Source organism: Chaetodon trifascialis, chromosome 5 (assembly GCF_039877785.1).
Source record: "Chaetodon trifascialis isolate fChaTrf1 chromosome 5, fChaTrf1.hap1, whole genome shotgun sequence".
Taxonomy (NCBI): domain Eukaryota; kingdom Metazoa; phylum Chordata; class Actinopteri; order Chaetodontiformes; family Chaetodontidae; genus Chaetodon; species Chaetodon trifascialis.
In genome coordinates this window covers 15,516,472-15,541,889 of record NC_092060.1, presented here as the reverse complement: position 1 = coordinate 15,541,889, position 25,418 = coordinate 15,516,472, and the positions used below count along the sequence as shown (strand labels likewise).

General features: G+C 42.7%; 1 protein-coding gene across 1 annotated transcript in view; it reads left to right on the top strand.

Moving 5' to 3' along the window:
• The first annotated feature begins 20,756 nt into the window (after positions 1-20,756).
• Positions 20,757-25,418, top strand: part of LOC139331472 (A disintegrin and metalloproteinase with thrombospondin motifs 2-like) — a 109,903-nt gene continuing 105,241 nt past the window's right edge. Inside the window, exons 1-2 of the mRNA XM_070962942.1 lie at positions 20,757-20,997; positions 22,737-23,146. Of these exons, the coding sequence (XP_070819043.1) occupies positions 20,910-20,997; positions 22,737-23,146 (498 nt within the window). The 5' untranslated portion in view covers positions 20,757-20,909. The remainder of the gene's footprint in view (positions 20,998-22,736; positions 23,147-25,418) is intronic.

The following is a 25,418-nucleotide window of genomic DNA, read 5'->3' as shown; positions in this document are numbered from 1 at the left end:
CTTTTATGTATATGGAAACTAAATGGCAGGCATACTGCAGGAATTACCAGTTCACCTGTTTATATTTCCACAGTTCCTCCCTCTGTCTCTGTCTCATTCGCTCGATTTCACTTCCACGATACATGATCTCTAAAGTCTGGGGTTGCTCAAGGATGCTGGTGTCACCTGTCAAGTGTTGCACTTATGGAGAACATGTTGAAGATATGTATGATGCATGCTGGTCTGTATTCACTGAACTCTGATTGAACACTTAGATCACATATTTGTGTTACCTGTGTTTTCCTTTACACCTGCCATGCCCCTCTTTCCAGCTTGTTTTCGATCCACTCTGCCCAAACTTGCCATATAGCACACATTTATCCAACACAACTCATTAGCCTTTTAATCCACTTGTGCAGAAGTAACTCTGCCAGGACATGCTGGTACTTATTTAATGTAATTTACAACTTTCTTCCCCACTGTACCTTCACCCACACCTTTATGTGATAATCTCTATATGAAGGAAAGCTGATGGCATCCAAAGTCTCTTCTTTACACCTTATAATGAGTTGAGCATGGCTACATCACATGACACAGACTACCTCTAATGGGTTTGTGCTCCTGTTTTTGAAACTGTCTGCTTTGTTACGCTTTGGCCCTGGTTTTATACGTGCACATGCAAGTCTATGACTGTTCATGAGTATTGATTTTTGACAGTTATTTTGAGGTGACAAGTGCTCTATATAAAATTGTTTGGTGTCTCAAATAGCTGAAATTGGTAGTGGCTGTTGCTCAAAACTGCAAGATGTGTTAAATTAATTGACTGGAGTTGACCGTATAAGCACCGACACAGTAGACATTTAACACTGAGGGACCGATTAATACTGACAAAGACAATAGTACTGAGGATGTGTGATCCTGCAGTTGATAAGGACTTCTCCTTTAGCACTTCTTCTTGTCTATCATTTGGAATCTCTGTCAATTACATCTAAAACAAAGAGACTGGCTACATTTCATTATACAGAACTGCTCATCAGTACAAGGTTACTTCTGTGAATTTATCACAAAGATCCTTAACTGTCTTTTGCAGTCTTTTTAATCATCAAGACCATTTTTCAGCGTTGTGATCGATGGCTTCCTGGAATGAACTTTGGCTCAGCGTTAACAACAAGAGAGTGAAGATGCTAGATTTTCTTGGAATTACTTGATGGTGTACATTTGAAGGGTTCATCAGAATGTCCTGTTGCCTTGGTGTATAAACACACACACAGTCATGTGCATAGAAACACACACCCTAAGACTGTGTAAAACAGACAACGACACACTCACAGCTCACAAACACACTTGAATCACAGCCTCGGCAACTGTTTTTCTTTCTTTTTTTAATTAGAGCAAAAGATCAGAGAAATACCAAGTGTCAATACCGCCGAGAATGAGAATATGGCAACGGTGACCTTTTAGAGCTCCCTGATCTTTTATAATGTCAGGTATGGAGCATCTTGTTCTTTTCTGCCATAAGTTTATGCCCCCATGCCACGCCCCCACATGGAAATATAGAAAACTGCAGACTAATAAGGGCTGTAGCTCTTTTTCATGGTTTATATTTAGTTTCCCTCACTGGTGGAAATAGCCAGTTGGCATCAGACGTGTGGCTGATCTCAACAGGTCTTGAACCCTCTTGTTGGACTATGTCAACAGACTTTTTAGTGGCTGTCATCAGTGTGTAGATACAAGGGCGGGAAGATGAAATAATTAATGAATATTTCATGTTTGCTATGGAGGGCAGCTGTAAACACCACAGATTTTACGTCCTTGTAAAATTTCCACCACGCATGGAAAATTTTAGACAATAACAGAACACAGCCAGTGAAGTTTGAAAATGGGGCCTGTGTGGAAAAAGACTTATTCCTTTGTTTTTTTTGCTTCTTTCATTGGATCCAGTTTGAGAACAACAGCAATGCTATGAGGCACTTTTGCCACACACAGTGGCCACATGCTCCTTTCTCACATTCCCAAAGCAGCAGGCAGAGGATGAGACAAATCACCCAGCCTAGAGGCCCACTGGCTGGGATCATCTCTATCTGTGCAGCCCATCCCTTCCCATCCTGTGCATGAAGGTGTTAGCGGTTAGCACAAGTATTAGCCTCAGGCTGTGGGACAGGGGAGGATTTCTGAGTGGCACTTGTGCCTTGGTCAAGTGGAAAGGAGCCTTATCTCCTAATCCTGTTAAATAAATGGTCTGCATTTATGTTGTCAGTAGGCTGGAATAAAAAGGACAGACTAAGAAGATATATAATAGCCTGTAAGATAAATGTGCTCTTTGCCCTTCTCTATGGATTCTAGTGGAGGTGGTGAAATGATAGCGAGGAAGCACTTTGACCCTCTACCAGTGTGTTTGTTCTTCTTGTGAGCCACTTATGACTTAAAACGATACATTCACATCATAAAAAGGACTTTATCTCCATAGGCTCAAGAGATACGGTGGAGTTTCTTGCTAACATGATAAGTGCAGCGGCTAGAGGAAAAAAAAAAAAACAGTGGAAGAGATAAAGATAACAACAGCAAAAAGGGCAAATTTATCAAAGGCTGCATCAGAAAGATTGAGTGTGAAAGACAAAACCTTGCTTGAGTAAACAGTAGACACAGGAAAGAGCACCAGCGATGTGTGTGAGCACATGAATGTGTAGCTGTTAGGTGTGTGCATGTGCTGCTCCATGTGTAAAGCTCACACTGTATGTGTGCATGCTCATGTGCATACATGTGTGTGTGATCTCGTGTCCGTGCATAGCTGCCAGTAGAGTGGGTTGGCCTGGCTGTTGGCCTACGTTTGTTTAGCTGTGAATTCTTCCTTCTGATCCAGTGACTCACAGCCTGTGGCTTAAGCAGAGTTTGTGTGCCCAGAAAACACTAATCTGGAGCACACAGACCCAACACCACAGCATCACTATTACTTCATCGCTTTCAATGGATGTTCAGTTACTGGGAATACAAACAGGAGTTAGTACAAGTGTGAGCTTCATCTGTGAATGGATGAAGCTGCTTTGAAATGTATTCATTCGTTTTAAATCGGAATGCATCGAGCATTGAGTTTGTTTGTTCATGCAAAATAGTTCAGTCATGCATAAGCCAGTCATATCATGTCATATCCCAAAAACATCAGTGCTCTTTTTTCAAACTCCCTCCAGGACTCCAACCTCCTCCTGTCTTTGTTTGGACTGAGGATGCTGTGCTGGCTCAATATGAGTTATGTCTGGTTTTATGTGATGGCTTTCATTTTATAGGAAGATGTATGTCTGACCAAATGCATTGTATTTGTAGAGCAAAAGGAGAGCCCTTTTCCAACAGATACAGCCTGATTTGCTGCAATTAGCGTGATTTATGTAATGATTAATTTATAAGACATTTTACAAACGGCACCTTTACTAAATTCCAGTTTCCTAAAACCTGGCTCTTAGTTTTGTAGGTTTGGCCGTCATTCCTCTAGGTAGTAATAACATTGAACTACTGCTTACATAGTTAATTGCTGACATCTAGAAACATGGCAACAATGCTAAGTCTGACAGAACAAGAAACATGAGCGGTCAGATGATCGTACAGGTCTGATCCTCGGGTCAGCAAACTTGTTTGGAAGAGAAAACAGAAATTTCCACTTCAAACATCCTTTGTGGTTTACAGGCCGTCTTTCTGGTTCAAAACTTAGTTGAGCGAGCACACTGTGCAATGAGGGATTACTGTGGACACTTCATTTGGGTTTCACCTCTATAAAAAGTGGTTTAGATTACCTGGCTATACTGTTCAGCTCTGATCATCTGACCGTTGGTGTTTCTTGCCCTATGACATCATTCATCATCATGAAACAATGTTCTCAGATCTCTGCAATGACTTTAAGTACAATGTTATTCCTAATAGAAAGGATGACCAAAATAATAATAATAAAACTGATTCTCTTCTTGCTCCCCTGTATGTCTGGGCATATTGTCAGCTGGTTTTGAAACTTTTCTCAGGAACAATTCAGTCAACTTGTCCAAGTTATGTCAACGACATAAATTCGTAAAAGTTCGTCTTGCTTCTCTTGCACTTTATCTAAAATCACAGTACTGTGTTGAGCTCACCCATACCAGTTGAGCTTAGACAGCTCAGCATCCTTTGCCAGTAATTTCCAAAACCTTAACTGTAACAGCGGTGAAACAAAGCCAATCTGAGACGTAGTCATAATGCTGCTCTCACTGTCAAGGCCGTGCAGCCTGAACTGTTTGCCTTCCTCAGAGTTACACGGCGCATGTGACTTTCCATTGCTGCTTGGCGCAACAGCACTGAATGAGTATCATATATAGGAATTTATTATTATTTGGGAATTTGCGTAATAGTCATGGGTGGAGCTAATGAGAGAAAGACGGAGAGCCAGGGAGAAAAGCAAGAAAAAGTGAAATTATAAATAGTGTGGTCGTGTGAGAAACAGACTTTGCAAGGCCAAAGGGACATGAAGGGGGTGTGAGGAGCAGTACTGGCAGTACACTTCATTGTGTGTGTGTGTGTGTATGTGTGTGTGTGTGTGTGTGTGTGTGTGTGTGTGTATGGGACCCAGATGGACTGTACTGAGGTTACTTGGAGAGAAGAAAAGAGTCGTGTTGCTTGGGAAATGGACTTGCCTAAAAAAACCTGTTGATTTCACTACATCCCTCTAGAAAAACACTTCTGCACAAGATTTAATCATAATGCATTGTAAGATGTCCAACTTTTTGTGTTCTGAAGTTCGGGTTAGACTAAGGAAGCATGGGAAAGTGTTGGAGAAACAGACAGAAAAATAAAGAAAAGAGACCGAGGTAAAATGAGACTTAAACTGAGCTAGACTGAGCTTAAAAAAGCGAGATGGGAGAGGTCCAAGCGGCGACAGAGTGAAAACGTAGGTTTGCTTTACACTCGTACGGGATCTCATCAAGGGAAAAGTCCTGACCCAGTGAATGTTAAAGCAAAGGGTAAACCTTAACCTAGATGCTATGCCCACACACACACATGGAGACACACACACTTAAGGATTGTTCAGTGTTATACAAGTGGCCAGCTGGGTAGAAATCAATCAGGTAAACTAGGTCAGGGGAGGAGAAGAGAGGGAGATGCGGGAGGTCTCAGAGGAGCAGGCCTTTGTTCCACATTGGCGGTGGAAACAGAGAGATGCATCAACAAAATGCCCCTGGCCTTTCCCTGAGGTGCAGAAAACACACCAGCTACCTGGTACGCGTCTGCATATGATGCATGAACACATGTAGACACATCATTTCTCCCGTGCATTTGGCGATGCCCGTGGTGCAACACGTGTGCGTCTGCGGGTTGCACATCTGATCTTGGCTCCGTTGATCTCCGTTCGTCTCCGAGGCGATGCCTTCAGACCTGAGCCCTGTATTACTGAGGCATAGCTGTCCTTACCACTCCTTTTCCATGGAAACTCCAATAAGAATCGCTCAGCACGCTCAGCCCCATCCAGATAGACAGATGACCATGTTATGTCCTCAGTAACCTAATAAAAGCGCCACGTAACACTCGGCAGCTACGTACAGACAGGAAGAGCGTTGGATAAAATCTATTCAGAACCAATTTCTGTGTATCATTCCTAATAACTGGTGTTATTGCATCCACAGCGTTTGCCCATATACATAGAGACATAATGAAGCGCAGAATCAAATCAATGAAATCCGCCCACTTTCATGTAATAGAAAAGATGCATTATAAGTTTACATGGTTATTCATGCTGTTCTTTCAATTATGCACTGCCGTGTTCTCAGGATTTATCAATATTTATTTTTAGGCATTGAATTTTAAATCGCAAGTTATATAATAATTTGATTATACATCGACACAAATTATTTTGCATCCTCGGTCTTTGAGTGTGTGGGTGCGTGCACGTGTATGTCTCTGTGTGTGTGAGACAATCTGCTTCTCCACATGAGCTGCAGGGCAGTTCCATAAAGTTTAATTATATGTTGCATTCCCAGTGGAAAGGCTGAGATTAAACTAAATTAAATTGTGTTGGGGTGCATAAAATGTTTCTGTGCTGCGGAGAATATACACGTGTGTGCACACACACCAAAGAAGCATGCTGTGATACAAAAGGGGTAGAAGCCATGGGACTGTTTTTTGCAGTGATTCACATGAAGTGAAGGCATTTCTGGTACAGGGCTGCCAACTTTTGACTTCAGCTCAGTCACAGATTTGTTCCAGGATGTGAGGGGGCAACCTGCCACTAACCGAGCAAAACCCAACAAATTCATAAAATTGGACAAATGACCATTGCATACCTTTGAAAGTTAAAGGTCTATTTAACTTTCTCATGGTCAAGGATTTAAATCTGTAACTCACAAAAAAAACTACATGATAAGTAGAGTGCACCAATCAGAGCGCAATTTAAGAGCCTATACTCGCAGAATCTTGGGGCACAGTATGTAACTAATGTTTGCTTGATTTAACAATTATATACCAAGCAGACTTTAACTATAATATGTGTGCTTGTTTGTCTCATTTGCTTTTACAGTGTTTTGGTCATATAGTATAAGACTAAAGGTAAAACAGTGTGTCACATGCCAGCATTGTGAGACTCGGCAACTGTTTTAAATCTGGTAGCGAATCTGATATAACTGTTATATCAGTCTGTGTGGCTGCTGTCCGCCTTGCTTGCATTCATTGAAAATGACAGTGTACCTATTCAATAGGTGTGTGTGTGTTTACCTTAAAAGATAGAGAAAAGAAAACGTTATTGCCAAACACTGGACATATCACCTTATAGTTGTTGTGGTAAACTTGTTAGCAGACAGTTGCCTCTTTACACATTCAGCAGACACAGTATTCCAGTATTTACTCTCCTTCTGTTTGGTCTCCACCAACTGCTAAATGCTCCACTATGTTCACCAGCTAGCTGCTAACTTTGTGTGCTGTTTGGTGCTTGACTAGTAGTGTACAGTGGGTTTGTTTTTGTTTTTTTGTTTTTTTGAGTGTTTTGCCTGGAAACAGGGTTGATGACAGTAATCCAACAGGAAAATTGGAGGTCAGATGGCCTGACCTTCACACCTTTGTTTTGCTGCCTTATATGAACGTCACACCACTCCTTGCATTAGCACAGAACACAGCACAGACTGAACACACAGAGACTGGACACACATGAAACATTCACCATCACGTGCGTATAAAAACATTCGTCAACAGCTTGGCTATGATGTCATTCAATATGTCCAGAATCTCAACTTTTCAGCCCTCTCCTTCCACCCATCCAGTCTCATCAACTCCAAATTTGAACAGGATCAGTGTTTGGTAAACACCAGGATCATAATTTGGTCTGGTCGCCCTTGTGAAATGTTTTCCTGTTTCCTGGGTTTGCTCCCTTTTTTGGTTTACTTTCATAAGTTCTGGTATTCAAAATATGGCTCAGTGTGCAATGTGAGTGTCCCACTATTTTGAAATGGTATCAAAACATGCCACGAGCTTAATTAGGATTAAGGCAGTGATTATGTTTTATTATCATAGCAATAATAGTATGACACATTTTACATTTAGCTATGTTAATCCGAGGATAAGCATTTATAATACGGAGACAAATATGTATTGGAACATTGTGTGTTTTTCACCACACTCTGACTGCTCGCTGTACTCTTTGTTTTTTATTTGTGGCTGGACTCGTCATGACTCCCTTTTCTCCTTCTTTGATGGTCTCTTTTTTTCAGTCTTTCCATGTTTTTACATACCTAGAATAGAATGAAAGAACAGTAAATCATGTAAGTTATTGTCCTCACATCGCATGAGTGTTTGTTTGAATGGGTGCGTGTCTGTGAGTATAATTATACAGATGAGAATCAGTCCTGATGTATTCCATGTGGGGAGTGTCTGGTTGTGGTGGAAGGGATTAGCCTACTGACAGATTATAAATATCGACTGGCAGAAGAGGTCATTCCCCTTCTATGAGTCAGTTGCATGACGTGGTTCTGAAAGAGCAACACAATACAGATGTAGGTTTACTTGTGTGGTTTGAGTGATATGTCACCTTTAAAGCTGGGGTATAATCTTCCAGCAGGCCTATTTTCTTGCACACACGTACAGTGGTTTGTTCTGGACTACTGTCCTTCTGCAGTAAACAAGCTAATGCTGTTTCCATGTGAAATCCGTGGGTTTCTTGGATTGTGACCGTTGAAAGGTGGCGTTTTAAGAAGTACCGATTCCTGACGGTTTTCAAAAAGTTCTGTTTTGGGGTAAGAGAGATGCAGGCTTAGTTTGAACAGAAGGCCAAAACAGAGAAAAGATAATTTTTGAAATTTAGTCAGCTTAGTGTGGATGTACTCTTTGTTTGCGCTGATAATTCAGTAATGATTGCTGGCTTTAAACAGGAAGCCTCAACAGGCTGTTGCCTTTCCTCTTCTCTTTGTGTTGTTGTCTTTCTCTTCCCTCCTCCTCTCTTGCTTGCTCTGTCGTTAGACGTCTCGGCCATGTCCTCGCCTCTGCCTCTGTCTGATCCTACATTCATCATGCTCTCTCCTCACTGATGCCCTTATTTGTCAGCCATTCGCCTCCTGCGCTCACCCTGACACTCTCACTCCTTCACAGTTTGGCCTGAGACCTCTGACACTGCTGAACCTGCCGCCCAGGCCACAGACCACAGAAAACATCCATCACTCCTGCTGGTTTTACACACAACCCAGGCTCTCATACATGAGTGTATGTTGTCACAGCACAGTTTTGCATATAAAATTTGCAATGACAGTTACAGTAGAGTGAATTAATTTTTCTTATTCCAGATATTTCAAAGACAAAGGATTAGCAGGAAAAGAGTCACTAATGACTGGCCTGTGCCTCGTCTCATTTCGTTCTGAAGCTTTACACAAAATAATTAAAATCATACATTTAAGTAGATTCAACAGACCATTGGCAATTACAAACAAATAACTTCCTGTATATTGATATCAACTCTGCATTCAATTAGCAGGCAAAGAATTAATAGAGTCCATTACATCAGGGATAACACTCGCACTCGTCGCACGCTAACACATTGGTGCTGCATCAGTAAAAACCCTTTGGATTTTTGTGTCACTATAGCACCGATGTCAGACCAATCCCTTCAGAATTGAATGGTTTGTGTGTGGCTGTGCCAGCCTCGACCCTGAAACCACACCGTGCAGGAGAGGACAAGAAAGGTTTCCATTCAATTTCTAGTTCCTCTTTCCCCCTCGCACTCAGAACTGATAATGTACCTATAGTACACAGGTGTGTGTGTGCGTGCGCATGCAGGTGTGTGCACGTATGTGGCTGTGCTGTCCTACTTCTCATTCTTCTGAATTTTGGCATGCCTCTGAGGGATTATTCCACCTTTTGAGCTGCATTGTGACTAAAAGTCTCTTTGTCCACTTTATAGAAATGTTAGCCACATGTGTTTCTGCCTGCTCTTACACACTGGAACAGGGAATAAAACATAACCGGCATCAACACAGTAACAGCAGTGTACACACACTTTTTGATTTTAATTTACTTAAAAGTATCACAGTTGTTTTGATTGAATACTTTAATCAATAAAGTTAAACTTTATTATTATTGCTTGGAAACAAGTTGGGCACACATTTTGACATATGAAAAAAACAGTTTACGTATGTGCATGTGGCATTAAGTTGTGTTGCGTTCTGGCCATCCATTCATGAGACAGCACATAGTTTTTTCCAATGATGCTAAGTTACTAATTGCTAACTACGCAAAAACACAGCGGAGGGCCAATTCATGTGGAAGTGGCTTCTTGTATTTTACTGTCTGTAGGCAGAACCAGAAGTTTGTTTGCAAAACAAAGAACATTTAAGGTCACACGACACTATGAACTCATCATGACCACCAATAAACTAGATCACAGGGCTTCTGAATGGCAATCGTTTCCCACAGAATAAGTAAATTAGACAGCTAAAATGATGGCTTGCTTCACTGTGGTATCTACTTTATGACTGACAACTTTAGCAGGGTCAGCTCTGCTATGGTTTGCTATTTAGTGCAAATTCATACAAAGTAAACAAATGTTTAACTTTGTGAACACTCTGCAGCACATTGCACACTTTCACTGCCGTAACTGCTGTGTGAATGAGCCCAAATGATGTCATCCCAACATGCATGAATTCTTCGTGCAAGACTTTTTCCTATGGGAGTACAAAACTGTACAAATTGTTTTGACTCGACACAAGCCGTACCACAGTTTTCTGCAAAAGATTCCACATGTGGTTTCTTGCTCTGCATCCAGTTGCAGAGAAGGAAGCGTTCACATTACTGAATTATTAGACAAAATGCTCCCAGATTTCACAACTGTCAGGGTGAAAGCTCGCTTAGAGTGGTAATAGAGGGGAAGACATTTTCTCTGTGCTGCTGTGCCGCCTTTGTGAACTCTCTGATCTCATCCTGTGACAGGAGCTTTAAGAAGGACCCAGTCACACGCGCACGTGCGCGCACGCACACACACACACACACACACACACACACACACACACACACACACACACTTACGTTCCCACCGATAATTACAGTACAACAATAGTACTTTTTCTGGGCAGGACGTTGAGCTTCCTGTGGTCAGGTTAAATTTAGTGCCCACTGTGCCACAGAGGTCAGGGAGTAGAATCTGTCCTTGCTGGCATGGCTGCCTCTCTGTGGGATGAGGCCCTGTTGGTTTTATAGGCCAGACTGGCCTCGATCATCCAGGCTCGTTTTGACTTGAAGCAGCCTGGGAAAATCCACTCGTCCATTGCCCTGGTCACTGGCACAGCCCAGGTCCAAACAAGGATTAAAATCATACAGAAAAATACAAAATTTAATCCTAATCTTCTTAGTAGAGTGGAAGATTAAGAAATATTAATTTAGTGCTGGACAAGAGGAGAATTTAGAAGAGATAACAAGATATCTTATTTCCCCAACAGCTGTTTGAGAATTTGTTTTTTTTTTTCTAGTGTGCTGCACGTTATTTCATCCAGTCGGTGATTTGTTACATGGTCCTAACTCCTAACCCTAACTCCTAACCCTAAAGTAACCAGAAGGCTGATGAATAATGGCCAGGAAAGTGTTATAGTAGAATATTGTGATGTCAAGTTGACCATTGACCATTTGGATGTAAAATGCCATCACTTAATCATTTTCTCCTTTGAAACATTTGTCATAATTAGCGTATTAAATTTTGAACTATGGTCAAAAATGTGTTTTGTGTGGTCAAAGTGACCTTTGACCTCTGGCCACAAAAACCCAACCAGTTTATTTTTGAGTCTCAGTGGATGTTTGTGCCAGAGGTAATACAATTCCCTCAAGGCCCTCCTGAGGATGGCATGGACATGAGATCACAGTGACCTTCACTTTTGACGAAAACAGTCTAATCAGTTTGTGAACGTTTGTGCCAAATTTGAGGAAATTCCTTTAAGGCGTTTCGTAGAGATCCTGTTCACAAGAATGGGACAAACAATGGGCAGACAACTCGAAAACACAATGCCTCCTGTTGATGGCACAGAGGCCTACAAACTGTCTTTTGCACAGACACTACTGAATGATCTATAAATGCTTGCATATATTGTACATATAAATACTATAGGAATATTATACGAATAGCAGTGTGTCTCTATGATCCTCTCACTCTTCTGCAACTACACATCACTACTTGTCATGAAAGCAGTGCTCTACAGAGTAAACAGGCTATAATGTAGTGGAGAATTTAGTGTTTATAGTGTACAGTTTAGAGAATATTACAGATACAAAATGACAGTGACTCAAGGGCGGGACTGAGGGAAAAGGTACAATTACAAATCTGTCTGTCACTTCAGCACCATGGACAGAGCCATGGATTTATCAATACACAGCACAGTTATGGTGTGTTCACACCAAACATGAAGTGAATCTTTCATCTTACTCACGGGATCATTTGTGTTTACTTGTGTTACTTGCATGAGCATCAATTATTAAATAACATTGAAAACAACCACATTACCTGTACATTGCACCTCCGTGGCTTGCTACTGTTATGGTCACCATAACTCCACTTTTTAATGCCAACAGTTAAAACAACAAACCCTGCTCTTCCTGCTAGGAAACAGCTCCAGATCAGAGCAGAGTCTGGTGTGACTCCAGGTGTTTATTCCCCCAGAAGTCCCGGCTCTGCCCATGGCTCTCTCCTCTAGAGCTCTCCAGCAGCTGTCCGTCGGCAAGTAGCAGCTCTGTCCCTCTGCTCCACACATTCCTCACAGACAACACTCGACAAGGCACAATTTTTAAAAAATATTTTCAACTTGCACAAATGACACAGATTTGGCATAGCTGCATCGTGTAATTATAGTATAGAAAATAAACTTTATTTGTATAGCACCTTTCATACAGGAATTGCAGCTAAAGTACTTTACAAGAAAGAAATCACATCCACCACAGAAAAGACAGAACGGACATAAAAACAGATATAAAATGAACGTAAAATAAGATGGAGAATAAAACCCCAAGTAAAAGTAAGATAGAGGGAAAATAAAAATAATGACAATGCATAAGACCACAGAATAAAATAAAATATAGGTAAAAAAAAAAAATACAGAGAAAATCAAGTAAAATACAACAATTTAAAATAAGTTTTTAGGTTGTTGTTTTTTTTTTGTTTTTTTTAAATATTCAGCAAGCTGCTTCCCTGATATCTGTAGGTAGTGCGTTCCAGAGGTTTGGGGCTTAATGGACAAAGGCTGCATGCTTGATTTTCTTTCAACTATTGCTGGAAACTTCCAGTAGACCAGCAGCAGGGATCACAGTGAAGGCAAATAATAAACAAGGGATGTAGCTTGATCCAAGTCCATTAAGGGCTTTGTACACGAGGACAATTCTGATTGCTACAGGAAGCCAGTGCAGAGCAGCTAAAACTTGACTAATGTGCTCTCTGATGTTGGGTCAGATTAATGGCCGAACTGCAGAGTTTTGAATGAGCTGAAGTTTCTCGGCAATTTTTTTCCGTAGGTAACGTGTTACAGGCTGCGTGTGGCTTGAGATAAAGGCATTAATCAGTGTCTCAGCATCTTTTTGGTTTGTTTCCAAGCTGAAAAAGTTTTAGTCACCTTGTTGATGTGGGACTTGAATCTTAGATCTGAATCTCAGATGACACCAAGATTTGTAACCTCATGAGGTTACAAATCTTGGTGTCATCTGATCAGATTTAATCCAGGGAGTTTAATTTCCCCAAATTATTAAACTTCATATTTCTTTTTGTTTAAGGACCAACTTGTCAGGTTTCAGTTTTGTCCTCAGTTAAATTCAATAAATTATTCCTCATCCATTTATTTATTGCCAAAAGACAGTTGGTAATGGAGTCTATAGTTGCAGCATCATTTGGTGCAGCACAGATGAACAGTTGTGTATCATCTGCATAACGATGGAAACAAAGCTTGCATATAGTATAGCATAATTACTGTGCTTCATGTTTGGTGTGAACACACTATTTGGTTACGGATATTTCAGAGCCGAGGTTGGGGCCATAGATTATAGCTTGCACAAACCTCAGTCAGATAAGGGATCAATGAAGTCAGGCAGACTAGACTAACGTATTCAACTAAACAAACCCTCTGACCCTGCACTGTTACTGCTACTAGGGGATGTATAGATGGCAGGTTAACAAGGGGATACATGGCAAGCACCATCCCTCCTCGTCTCCCCTCAAATCACCTCCTGCTTTTATCTAATAATGCTTTTATGACACCAGGTGAAGTGATGTACCTGAAGACTTATTTTGTTAGATCCGTGTTAGATACCAGTAATGCAGAAACAAGCACGCCTCCATCCAGATCCATGGTGATCACTTATCAGAAAGGGCACCCAAGCCAATCAGATCAGTTAAGGGCATAAAGGGAAATAGGCCACAGGCACCCACTGAGAGCTTAGATAACATACGGGGCATAAACAGTCAATAGCAACAGCTGTGGGTGTGTGTGTGTGTGTGTGTGTGTGTGTGTGTGTGTATCTGTGTGTGTGAGCGAGGGACCAACTAAATAAACACACACCTGAAGGTGGTCCTGCAGTGGATGGTGGTGTATTGGCATTACCAGTGAATAAGTAAAGGCAATATTGACCTGAGGGTCGAGCTCCAAGGGCTTTCACAATACTCCACGAAATGAAAAGTGAAAAGTATTGACAAAATCAGTCAGTTAACCTTACTGTGAAACCATAAAATTGGGGGGAAAAACAGAAATCAGTGCATGAAGTGGATTGCTCGATCCATTTCTCAGTACTGTCTCTCCATCTTTACTGCAATACAATTATGGAAATTGTTCTCAAGATACACTGCCTATGTTTTTGCATGGATTCAGCTATTTGATGGTGAAAATACCAGCATATCTTCCCACTTAGTTACAGTCTATGGAATCCATTGTTTGTGTCACAGTCTAAAAAATCAATAACACAGTCTTTGTTTCTCCTCCTGTTGCTTTTAACTGTGGTTCATGATGATTGATATGCTGGTTGAAGATACAGACACACATAACGATTGTTGGTCTGATTTGGACATCGCTAGTTTGATCATGTCCTTTTCAGTCTGAAGATGGAACTGTGAACATCACAGTTTCGAGGTGCATAATAATAATAATCAAGACTGACCAGAAACAGTGAGCAAATAGTGTGCACATAGATTTTGGTGGAGAGCTACTCGACAGAAGTTCACCTCACTCATACAAAGTGTAACTCACCTCCAACTCTCTTCAGTTTACACTCCTTTTTCCTATATGTCTCTACCTTTATTGCAACATATGTGAGCGAAGCAAATTGTTCATGTGATACAGTTACATGTGCTTTGATTTCTATCCACTATCAGCTTAAACACTCTAACCCCAGTGGTCCTGTATGATGTCCACTGTATCCACATGGAGGAACTGCAGAGGGAATTGTAGGTGTGTGTGTGTGTGTGTGTGTGTGTGTGTGTGTGTGTGTGTGCATGTGTGTGTATGCACCTAGAATTTCCTGTGCATTAATTAATTAATTGCTCTCCATGTGGACTTGTGTGAATTGACTTTCAGCAGCCACCTGTGTGGGGGTTCATGGCTGTGGCCTGATGTGCTGTCATGGGGCTTTGATGCCTCATCATGTACCCTTTCTGAGACACTGGGAACAGCTGTCCTTGCACTTGCAAGGCATGCTAATACATGCGTACACATGGTGGCCTGCTGCCTGACCTTGCTAGGACAGCAGGAGTCATTGGAGAGACAGGGCCATGGCAGCCCTGCAGGACACAATATGGCATATGCTCACTCCGTATAGCCTGTAACACATGCAGCATAATCAAGTTGTGAGAAGAAAAGGTGCATAACACTCATACAGACTACACCAACAGCACTTAGTCAGACCAGTAAAACACAAATTTGAGCAAAGAAGAATCAGCTCAGTTTTTGATTTCAAAACACCTTTTATTGGGAACATCCCTTAGAAACAAGATGACAATTCTTTGCTGTTGGCAACTGTAGGTAATTATAATAAATGAATAATACAGTAAGTGCATGTGTTTATTTTTGTTCAGTTGTTGTTGCATAGTACAGTTTTCTAAGAATTTGCTTGAATGTCACTACACAGTGTTGACTGTAACTCACACAAGTGGAGATAAACACTTCGGGCAGTGAGCTAACACAACTTGTAATTAGAATCTATATTAAAAAATACAGAGCTGAAACAGCGCAACACAGAGCATAACAGATTTTCTGTACTCGTCTCTTCTGACCATGTAGCTGTGTTTCTCCGCTCACAATCTGTTTGCGCATAGGCAACGGACATCTGAACCAGAGACACACACAAGCACGTGCCTGCACACACACACAAATACCCACAAACCCCCCACCCTGCCAAACCTGGCTAAAATAACCTCCAAAACACAGGAGTTTGCCTATGTGTGTGTGTGTGTGTGTGTGTGTGTGTGTGTGTGTGTGCGTGTGTGTGCGTGTGTGTGTGTGTGTGTGTGTGTGTGTGTGTGTGTGTGTGTGTGTGTGTGTGTGTGTGTGTGTGTGTGTGTTTGTCTGGGCAGAGGGATATTATTGTCTGCCTCTCCCCTGCTCCTTCCAAGTGCACTTTTCAAGGTGCAGGGCTTGGTATCTCCATGGCAACAGCAAAGCGACCAGGAGCAGCGGGAGGGAGGTGGTGGTGGGCGGTGGGGATGGAGGCGGGGGTAGGGGAAAGAAGCAATGGGGGTGGTAATGGGGATGATGTTGATGCGTGGAGGGGGTCCTCTGGTCACAGATAGGCATGCTGGGTACATAGACTTGGTAACACTGTGACATTTTCATGTGTCGTGACGACGCGGACTGAAGGCAAACAGGGTGTGGCTTTCTTCTAGAGGTGTTCGTGAGTGTGTGTGTGTGTGTGTGTGTGTGTGTGTGTGTGTGTGTGTGTGTGTTGCCCAACAGGCCTGTGGAGATCTATGCAGTGAGTGTCAAGGTGTGATCTCGATGCTTGGAAGATGACCTCTCAATGTACATCATTCACACACACACACACCCTCTCTCTCTCTCTCTCTCTCTCTCTCTCTCTCTCTCTCTCTCTCTCTCTCTCTCTCTCTCTCAGTGGACGGTCGGTGTCTGTATTTGTATGGCAGAGACCTCTAGGTATTATTGGGCCCTGTTTACATGTGCATGTGTCCACATGGCCCAGATATGTCCACCACTGTACATTTTTCTCCTCTTTCTGTCTCTCGCTCCCTCTTTTGACCTTTATTCTCCTCTGGTTGCTTTTGCCTGTCTCCATCTTAGTCTAATATCTAGTTCTCATGTTTGTTTGTTTTTTTCAGGCCTGATGCTCTATTTTGATCCTCTTCTTTCTGGATGTTTTTGTCACTTTCCATCTTGCTCCTCCTCTTCTTCCGGCCTGTCCCCGATCTGCGTCCCATCTAGGGCCTCAGCACATGCATGTAGAATCTCCGCAGTCAGGTTCAACAACAGTAAAATAAACTTCACACAACTTCGACAGCAGAAGAAGAGTGGCACATGATTGTGTAGATGCTTAGAGGAAATTTGTTTCGTAAACCAACTAAATGATTTTGCTCAGTGTCAGTGCAGGAAGCAATGTGATGATCATATATTACAGTGTGAAGTGAAGATGTGGAGGTCAGGGTAGACGATGAGTTTGCCTTCAATGCTGGGTTCATACAGTCATAAGTACCTAAACTTTGTTATGACCTTGATCTTTTTCCAACTTTAGTGAAGCAGTTTTATTTGTCTAACCTCAACCATTCTTCAGTTGTCATGCACAGATTTTGCAAGAATGATAACAGTAAACAAATAAGTAAAAACCACTGGCTCTGGACACTTCACAGAACTGTCTGGTATGTTGAAGAGAAACAAATCACAAGCTGAATGTATTTTTGGTATTGCTAAATCGTTGCAAATGAATGTAATTTACTGGAGGTGCAGTTGAATGTGTTCACATTTCAAAACTGTATAACTTATAGCAAAAAAATTGAAGTGATCTAAGTCAAAAGATTTGAAAGAAACAAGACGATTGCCTTCAGAATGGCTTCACTCCTACTACACTGCTGGCATGCAAGTCCTGAATAGTGCATAGTAAGATACTGGATGATTCAAGAGACGGAGGTGGAAATTTATTCAGTCTGCTCTCCAGAGCTTCCTGTAAAAGTTCAGTGATGATGTGGCGATTGAGGAATCCCTGGGGTTCCACTTCATCCCGTGGCTCATAAAACCACTGTTAATTAGGGCCCATGTCCATCACAGAATATAAGAAAATCAAAGTAAGTGTTGATGCCAGAAGGTGAACATATAGAGTGCATATGGGCATACAGCTGTGTTCCTGGATTGACTGCTTGCTGCAATTTACTCTCAATTGCAGCACAAAGGAAAACTGGAAAAAAGTTTTGTTACTTCACATAAAACATTTTGATAGAAGATTCAAATTTCATAAGTGGCATTAGAAACCTCCAATATCAGCTTTGTGTTTAGCGTTTTGTTAGATGTCAGCACTGGACCAGGCTGCAGTGGAAGTTGATATCAGTTCAAAATCATCACTCGAAGCTCTCTCCATTGTCTAAACTCATGCTTATTATCAGGATTATTAACAGGATTTGATATAATATGTGCTGTACCTTAAAATCATCAAATAAGTTTATCCCAAGTTTTCTCACTGAAGTTCAGACGCCGAGATGGTGGGTGTACTGTATGCAAATTGAGTCGAGAAGAGCACGTAAATAAAACAAAAATAACAAGCACGATTATTGACGCGTCAATCACACCTCGAAGGTGATGAGCGGACAGGGAAGAGCAATATTGTGTATTTGCTCCAACAAATCCACTTCAGAAGTAAGCCTTTTAACCAGGAAATAATGCTCAAACTACAGAGAAAACAGAACAGATTTAATGACATTTTCTAGCAGCTGATGGCAAGGCCACCAAGACAGTTAACACTTATTTAGTCACATATTCAGAATTTTGAGTTGCCTGTAGCTTCACATTAATATTAACATTTACTACAGTCTGTCTCTGGGTTGCAAGCAAGCAACACTAAGCTAAAATAAAGAAACTGTGCTGTACTGATACATTAGCTAATCCCATCAGAGAGTTTTCATCTCCAGCCCTCTGCTCATTGAACAAATGGAAGTGAGAGTCTTCGTCATTAACATTAGACAGTGCTGTTCTCTTACTGACACTATTTGCAGTGATACGTCAGCTTTAACAAGCACGTCTCTTAGAAATGATGTTTATGTACAACTAATTTGCATTCATAATTGTGTTGTGCTGGCAAACGTAATCACTGCCTGGATTCTGTTCAGAGTCAACAGGTGTTTGAATGAAACACTGTATTTTTTGAAGCACGCTGGAGGGAGGTGGTCCGGGTGGATGGCGGGCACCCAGAGGGCAGGGCTGTGAATACAGGCTCACGTCCACACTGTGGCCTGGGTTAGGCGACAAAAGCGCCTTGGTTAAATTTCAGGAAAGATTGTGATAGCTGCTGACTTTCTCCGTGTTAAAATAGACCACGCTCTTTCCTTAACTCAAACGTAACCATAAAAAAGTTGACGAGTCACCACGAATGGATTGTGCATTGTAAGAGTTCTTCTTTTAGTGGAAAACAAATGAAATCTGTTGTCAGTAAACATATATTCAGTATCAATATTTTAACAAGTTTCCAGGTATGTCATTTCCTCATTTTGTTAATCCAAAATGTGAGTCAGCACTACATGTCCTCCAATGTAGTTGCAGACAGGGCTGGCTTAAGCTAAAAAATGGATTTCTGCTGAAGATATTGATCATTTCATTGATTAGTCAACAAAGAAAAAAAATGTCAGATTTTGGTAATCATGTAATCACTGAAGTAATTTCTTAAAAATTACTTGCTGCTCTCTCATGTGATCCTAAATTGATTAATTATTTTTGTGTTTTGGATTCAAAACAAGTAATCTCACACTGTTACTTCAGAACCTTTGATCGGCATTTTAATTGATTTTTGCAGCAGTGATTTTAGTATGACATATACGTAATTAACCCAGTATTGCAGGGGCAATGTTAATAATTTGATGATTCATCGTCTGTTTGAGAGCACCTTTCTCCCATTTGCGTTTGGAGTGACAGTTAAAAAAATGTAATCTTAGGTTAAATAGAACAAGATGACCAGTTGTTAGTTATTGCACATCTTTTGCTGTTTCGTAGCCAGAGTCACTTCAATCACACACCATTTTGCTTCTTTTGAGCTCTTTCATTGCTGTGTGTTGCCTTGAAAATCTGGGCGCAAAGTGAAAGTCAACAGAAACCAAAGACTATAAATAAAATCTGAGCTATTTTGAAGTTGACATACTGCTAATTGGGACTCAACAGATTCACCTTAACACCTGATTTTGGTATCACTTCAAAGATAGTGATTTGTTAGTTGTTGTTATGTTGTTTGGTTTTTCTGTTATTATCCTGTGATATTCTTTTAAAAAGAAAAAAGTGAAAATGTAATTAGTTTCCCTCATATCAGTTTTATATTTGCCTTATGCTGCTCATCAGTGTTTACTCAAATATAAGATTAGTGGTCAAGAGGGGTAAATGATGTGCTAAATGAGGGCAATGCAGGTTAGGGCCAGTAAGACTGGTCTTTTTTTTTCTCTGTGTAAATTGGACCCTTGGGCCCTGCAAAACGGAGTGCGTTTACGCTACTCTGCCACACGGGGCGCTGCTGCTCATCCAACCCAGGACGTTTGACGGGATATACAAAGTTTATGCAAGGCTTGCAGCACATCAGGGACCGGCGGAGGGGAGAGTTCATCTGGAGTTTTGATCCCTGTTGGAGCATCCGAGTTGCAGAAATCACTTTTGGGCGCGCCCCACGGTGGAGGTGTCACAAAGCAGCTTGCTCGTTAATTCCACTGCATTTGTTGTCGATGCGAAGTGTCAGTGGGCCTGTCTGTCTGTCAGTCCGTCCGTCCGTCCGCAGCACGGCCAGCGCTCTGAAACATCCTCACATCTCACACAGCGGAGACACACAGGGAGTGTGTGTGGGCGCCCGGTGCCCGGTATCTGTGTTTCTCTCCCTGTGTGTGTGCGCCTGTACAAGCCTGTGTGCGCGCGCGTGTGCGTGTAGAGTCGGGGAGTTGTTCGAGCACTAAGTCAAAGAGTGGGGGAGCACGCACAATTAGAGAGAGGAGCCGTGAGAAAGAGAGAGACAGAGGAGGAAAGAGAGGAGGAGAGTTGAGTGAGAGTGTGTGAGTGGGAGAGAGAGAGAGAGAGAGAGAGAGAGAGAGAGAGAGAGAGAGAGAGCGAGCGAGAGAGCGAGAGACCTCAACTGAGAGGAGGAGAGAGAGAGGGGAGGAGAGCTCCGTCTCTCCCGGTGCACTTGGCAGTCTAGTTGCGGGCTGCTGTGCTGTTGCTGTCGTGGCGTGGCTGGTCGCGCCAGGCGGGGAACTTCACCACACTGGAGCCCGGAGTCCCACTCTCTCACCTGCGCAGTTCGGAGCTGCCATGGGTCTCTCGCCTGGATTTACTGTCCTAATTATTCTGTCGGCCTTTCTGCTGCACACCAGCGGCCTTTACATCGCCAGTAGCGTTGGTACGTACAGTACGGTTAAACGTGGTCACTGTTTATGTTGTTTTACGTATCTGCTGATCTCTCATCAGCGGGGCGGCACGGGGCTCTTCATGCGCTCACTGGGAAGTCTGGAGCTCAGCGTAGCGGCAAAACACTGTCCGGTTTCCCCCCCGCTTGTGTTTTCATTTTTTGGCACGCTTTTGCAGTTTTTGCAAACAACATTGTTGGACGCATTTGGAACTTCTGTGTGTCCCGCTGTGGTGTTTGCAGGGGTCTTTCCGGAGGTCCCTCAGCGGTGCAAGCATGTGTTAGGATTTGCCTTCTACCATCCAGGGGTTAATCTTATCTGGGGTGTAAAGGGGCATCAGATGCACCGGTTTACTGTCGGATTTTGCAGGGAAGTATCTGATTCGGCCGCTGTCGCATCTATCGATCTGTCACAGGACGCTGGAGTCGGATGTCAGCCTATTGATCACACTATTATCAAATCATTCCTCTAACACGGGCGCTCAAGAAATATTAACAGTATGTGTTCGGTTTTATCGGTCAGCAAACTTTGTAAATTAGATATGTCAGATGAAAAGCCAAGTAATAATAATAATAAAAATCATAATGATAATAATTAAAAATAACACAAATCGGGCACCAGAGGACCACGGGTGATAGCATAACTGTCTCTGACTCTGTGACGGCATTGACACCTTAAAGTGGCCTTGGCTCAGTGTGAAAGTGTGTGTGTGTGTGTGTGTGTGTGTGTGTGTGTGTGTGTGTGTGTGTGTGTGTGTGTGTGTGTGTGTGTGTGTGTGGGCGGGCGCGGGGAGCATCTCTCAGGTCGCCTCCAAAATGCACCTGTGTTGTCAGTGTCACACATGAACGAGAGAAATGTTCCTTCATCCAGGACAATGTCAGACGCATGAACTGTCTCTAGGCGTCAGTTCGAACCCTGTGTGTTTTACTCACAGTGCGGTACACTAATTAGCATGTAGTCAAGATACAGTAATGATGATTAATGATGATGATAGGATCAGTGATTGTAAATCACATTTCTCTGTGCATCGTTTTCATTGAAGGCGCTTTATAAGACATAAAGACATAAGACTCAGTTTGATATGGCGGGATCAGTTTTTTTTTTTTTTTTGTCGGTGTCAAGGTTACAGATAAATTTTCTCGGATCGAGCGTCCTGACAGTGAGAAAACAGCGTGAGAAAGCCGCAATTAGCACCTTGATCCTTGTCCTGGCTTTCCTGTTGACGGTGGAAGGGCACAGAAGGTGTCAGGAGCGCGGCGCGCACTGCTGAGGCTGCCTTTTCCAAACGCGCACTGCCAAGCACCGGGGTCGCCTCTGGGTTCATGGGTGGGGCTGTGCGTTTGCGTGTGTCTGTGCGCGCGCGTGTGTTTGCATGTGTGTATGTGCGTGAGTGAAAGGTTACTGCTTTTATTTATCATTGTGTTCCTTGTGACGCAGAATGAGGAATAAATTATTCCATGGCATGCCTGACATTTTTCTAATTCCTTATTTTTACTCCCACCTCTTTTTTCCAACCTCCTGCATGCCTTCTACCCATGACTCCCCGTTTTCTCCACTGCTTATCCCCTATGGTTCTCCCATGATGTCTCTCCTCTCCCCCTCCTCTTCCACCTGTAATGCCCCCCCCCAACATTCTCACATCTTACTCACCATATAACATTCTTCCCCTCTCTCACCTGCTCCTGCCTCATCCGCTCCTCCCTCCCCTTCTCCTGAACTGTCCTGTTCCCAGACTCCCTGCAGCATGTCCTGGGGGAGTATGGACTGGTGAGGCCCATCAGTGTGGACGCAGAGGGCCGCTTCCTGTCACACGCCGTCTCGGCTGGCCGCATGGCAGGAGGGCAGCCCCGTAGGCGCCGGAGGAGGGAGGTAGGAATAGGCAATGATGAGTGGGAAGAACCAAGGGGGGAGCCAGTGGCCTATCGGGAAAGGCTTTACTACAACGTCACCATCTTCGGCCGGGAGTTCCACCTGCGCCTGCACCACAATGCCAGGCTGGTGGCCCCCGGAGCCAAGATTGAGTGGCGAGATGACAGCGACAGCACCCGGCACTCTGAGCCACTGCAAGATGAATGCTTATATGTAGGTGACATCACAGACACGCCAGGAGCCACGGTGGCCATCAGCAACTGTGACGGCCTGGTGAGTGGACAAGCTGTGATACCTGTTCTCTGCTCTTGTCTTTTGGGCTGCTGTAGGGTTCACTGAGCTTACTGTAAAGGAGGGACCAGAAAATGCATGTCCTAGTTTGCCGGAAAACTCTGTGTTAAAAGATAGATATAAAGATACAAGCAAATAGCAAAAGCAGGAGATTTTGCCTCTTGACCCCTTTGCTGTCCCTGATGAGTCTCTCTGGTTGACCCCGAAGCTCAGGGGTTGTCATGAGGTCAAATTTATGATTTACACTGCTGTTCCCCCTGATGTCCTCTAAACTGGTTGTTCCACCAGGCCTGCCATGAAAAATACCTGACTCATGTTTTCATCCTTCTGTCCTCTTCCCCTTTTATTTACTCATGTAAACATTGGCAGGGATTATTAAAGGAATACACTGATGTTTCACAGACAACCTCAGTATGTGTGACTACATCTCAGCAAAAGCCTTCAGAATAACATGTAGCTGGTTTGCACTGCTCACTGCACATTGATACAGAAGCCCTGGATAAATAGCTGACACTACAACAGCATTTAGATTGAAACTGCCACCATAAAATATTTTGGTTGCACAACAGTTGCTCAAAGAGCCTGAATTGTAGATGCTTTTAATAGAGCTGACGATGAATACAGGAAAAGGAAAAGAGATGGCAAACAGTTGGTGAATGGCTGTCGGCAAGGGAGAGAAGTGAGATATAGACAGTGTGAAGAATGTGCACAGGAACTGCTGAGATGAGAGGATGCAGAAAGATGGAGACCAGCGCCCGAGGAAGAGGTGGAAGGGACAAGTGCGAGAAATGGAGAGAGGGAAAAGGCAAGTAAATAGGAGTAAAAATGGGCAAAGGATGTGTACAGGGAATGCTGAGATTGGGGGGAGGAGTTCCCCTCATTAGGAAAAGTGTTCATTAGTCAGCCAGATCAGCCTGCCACTGGAGCTGAGTAGCAGCGACTGGATCCGTTTAGGGTTGAGGACACTGGGGACTGAGCGAGCAGCTGAGAGAGCAGGCAGGGAGCCAGGACAGCACAGGCCTGACATGCCCACTTAGCCTGACACCAGCCAGCAGCATCTCACTGCTGCTTTCTCCATCCTGTCATTCCAGGCCTATTGGCAATTTCTAGAGAAGGTTGCTGTATAGTTGGTTATAGTTAATAGATCACCAGTTAGCACTGGGCACTGGTTTGGTGAGCGGCCGACTGCATCACCAGATTTCTAAAGGACAGCTTTACATGTTTTCCCGTCTGTTGAATAATGCTCCCATGCCCATGTGTAAAGTTTTTCTCCACTATAAGCAATCCTCTTGTCCACATTCACTGCAACAGGATCTCTTCCTAATGTCACTCCAATTTAAGTCATTCAGCAGTCCACCTGATCTGCAGAAATGCTTTCTTAAAGATACTCTCTAGAGGTTTTTTTTTGCCACTAGTAGTGCTATGGAGTGTGTGTTATGCACACACAGAAGGACATGCATGCATGCTTGTGACAAGATACACATTCCTGACACTAGTTTTGTTATTCCGCTCATCGACTGTTGGTGGTGGTAATGTAGCAATGCTCCAACAAAGGCAAGGAAGAAGATGATGCAAGCTAGCAAACATGCAGTAAATTTCTTAGGTTTCGGGAGGAAATGCATTTAGACCTCTCTTGTTCATCCTCTGTAATCATGTCACAGTTCATTTTGGTGAAAAACACTGAATGTAAAATTCTTATTTACACCTTTAAATGCAGTCAAAGCTTATATGAGACAATCTGTATGAGAGAAATCAAGTGGGTATCATCCATCGTTATGGTCTTTTTAGTCCAAAATCCTCTGTTTATTATACCGTCCCTCCACTGCAGCTCTGCAAGAAAACAGTGACTAAAGAAACAAACAGAATTTCCTACTAAATAGAAGGTAGTGTTTGCAATTATTCACTTTTTTGTTTAGCTCAGCCTGCTGAGGTCTCATACTGGCTTACATTTTTGCACAGAATGAGGACTGAGGATTGTCCCCCCCATCACTGCCATTAGAGTTGCATTAGAAAGAGCTCTCTTCAGGGCCAATATGGACAGATGGAATGATCACAGCACCAAAGTTGCAGCAACTGTTCCAACATACATATGGGCATGTGAGCGTTGTTTTAAGACATAGTTGAAACAATGTGAACCTATCCTTTAAAACCATTTTCCAAATGTAATTCTGTAAAGATTTTCCTGGTGGAATTGCTGACAAAAATGTGTGTATAACACTTAAGGTTACACTACTTTACCGTTTAATGCCCCAAA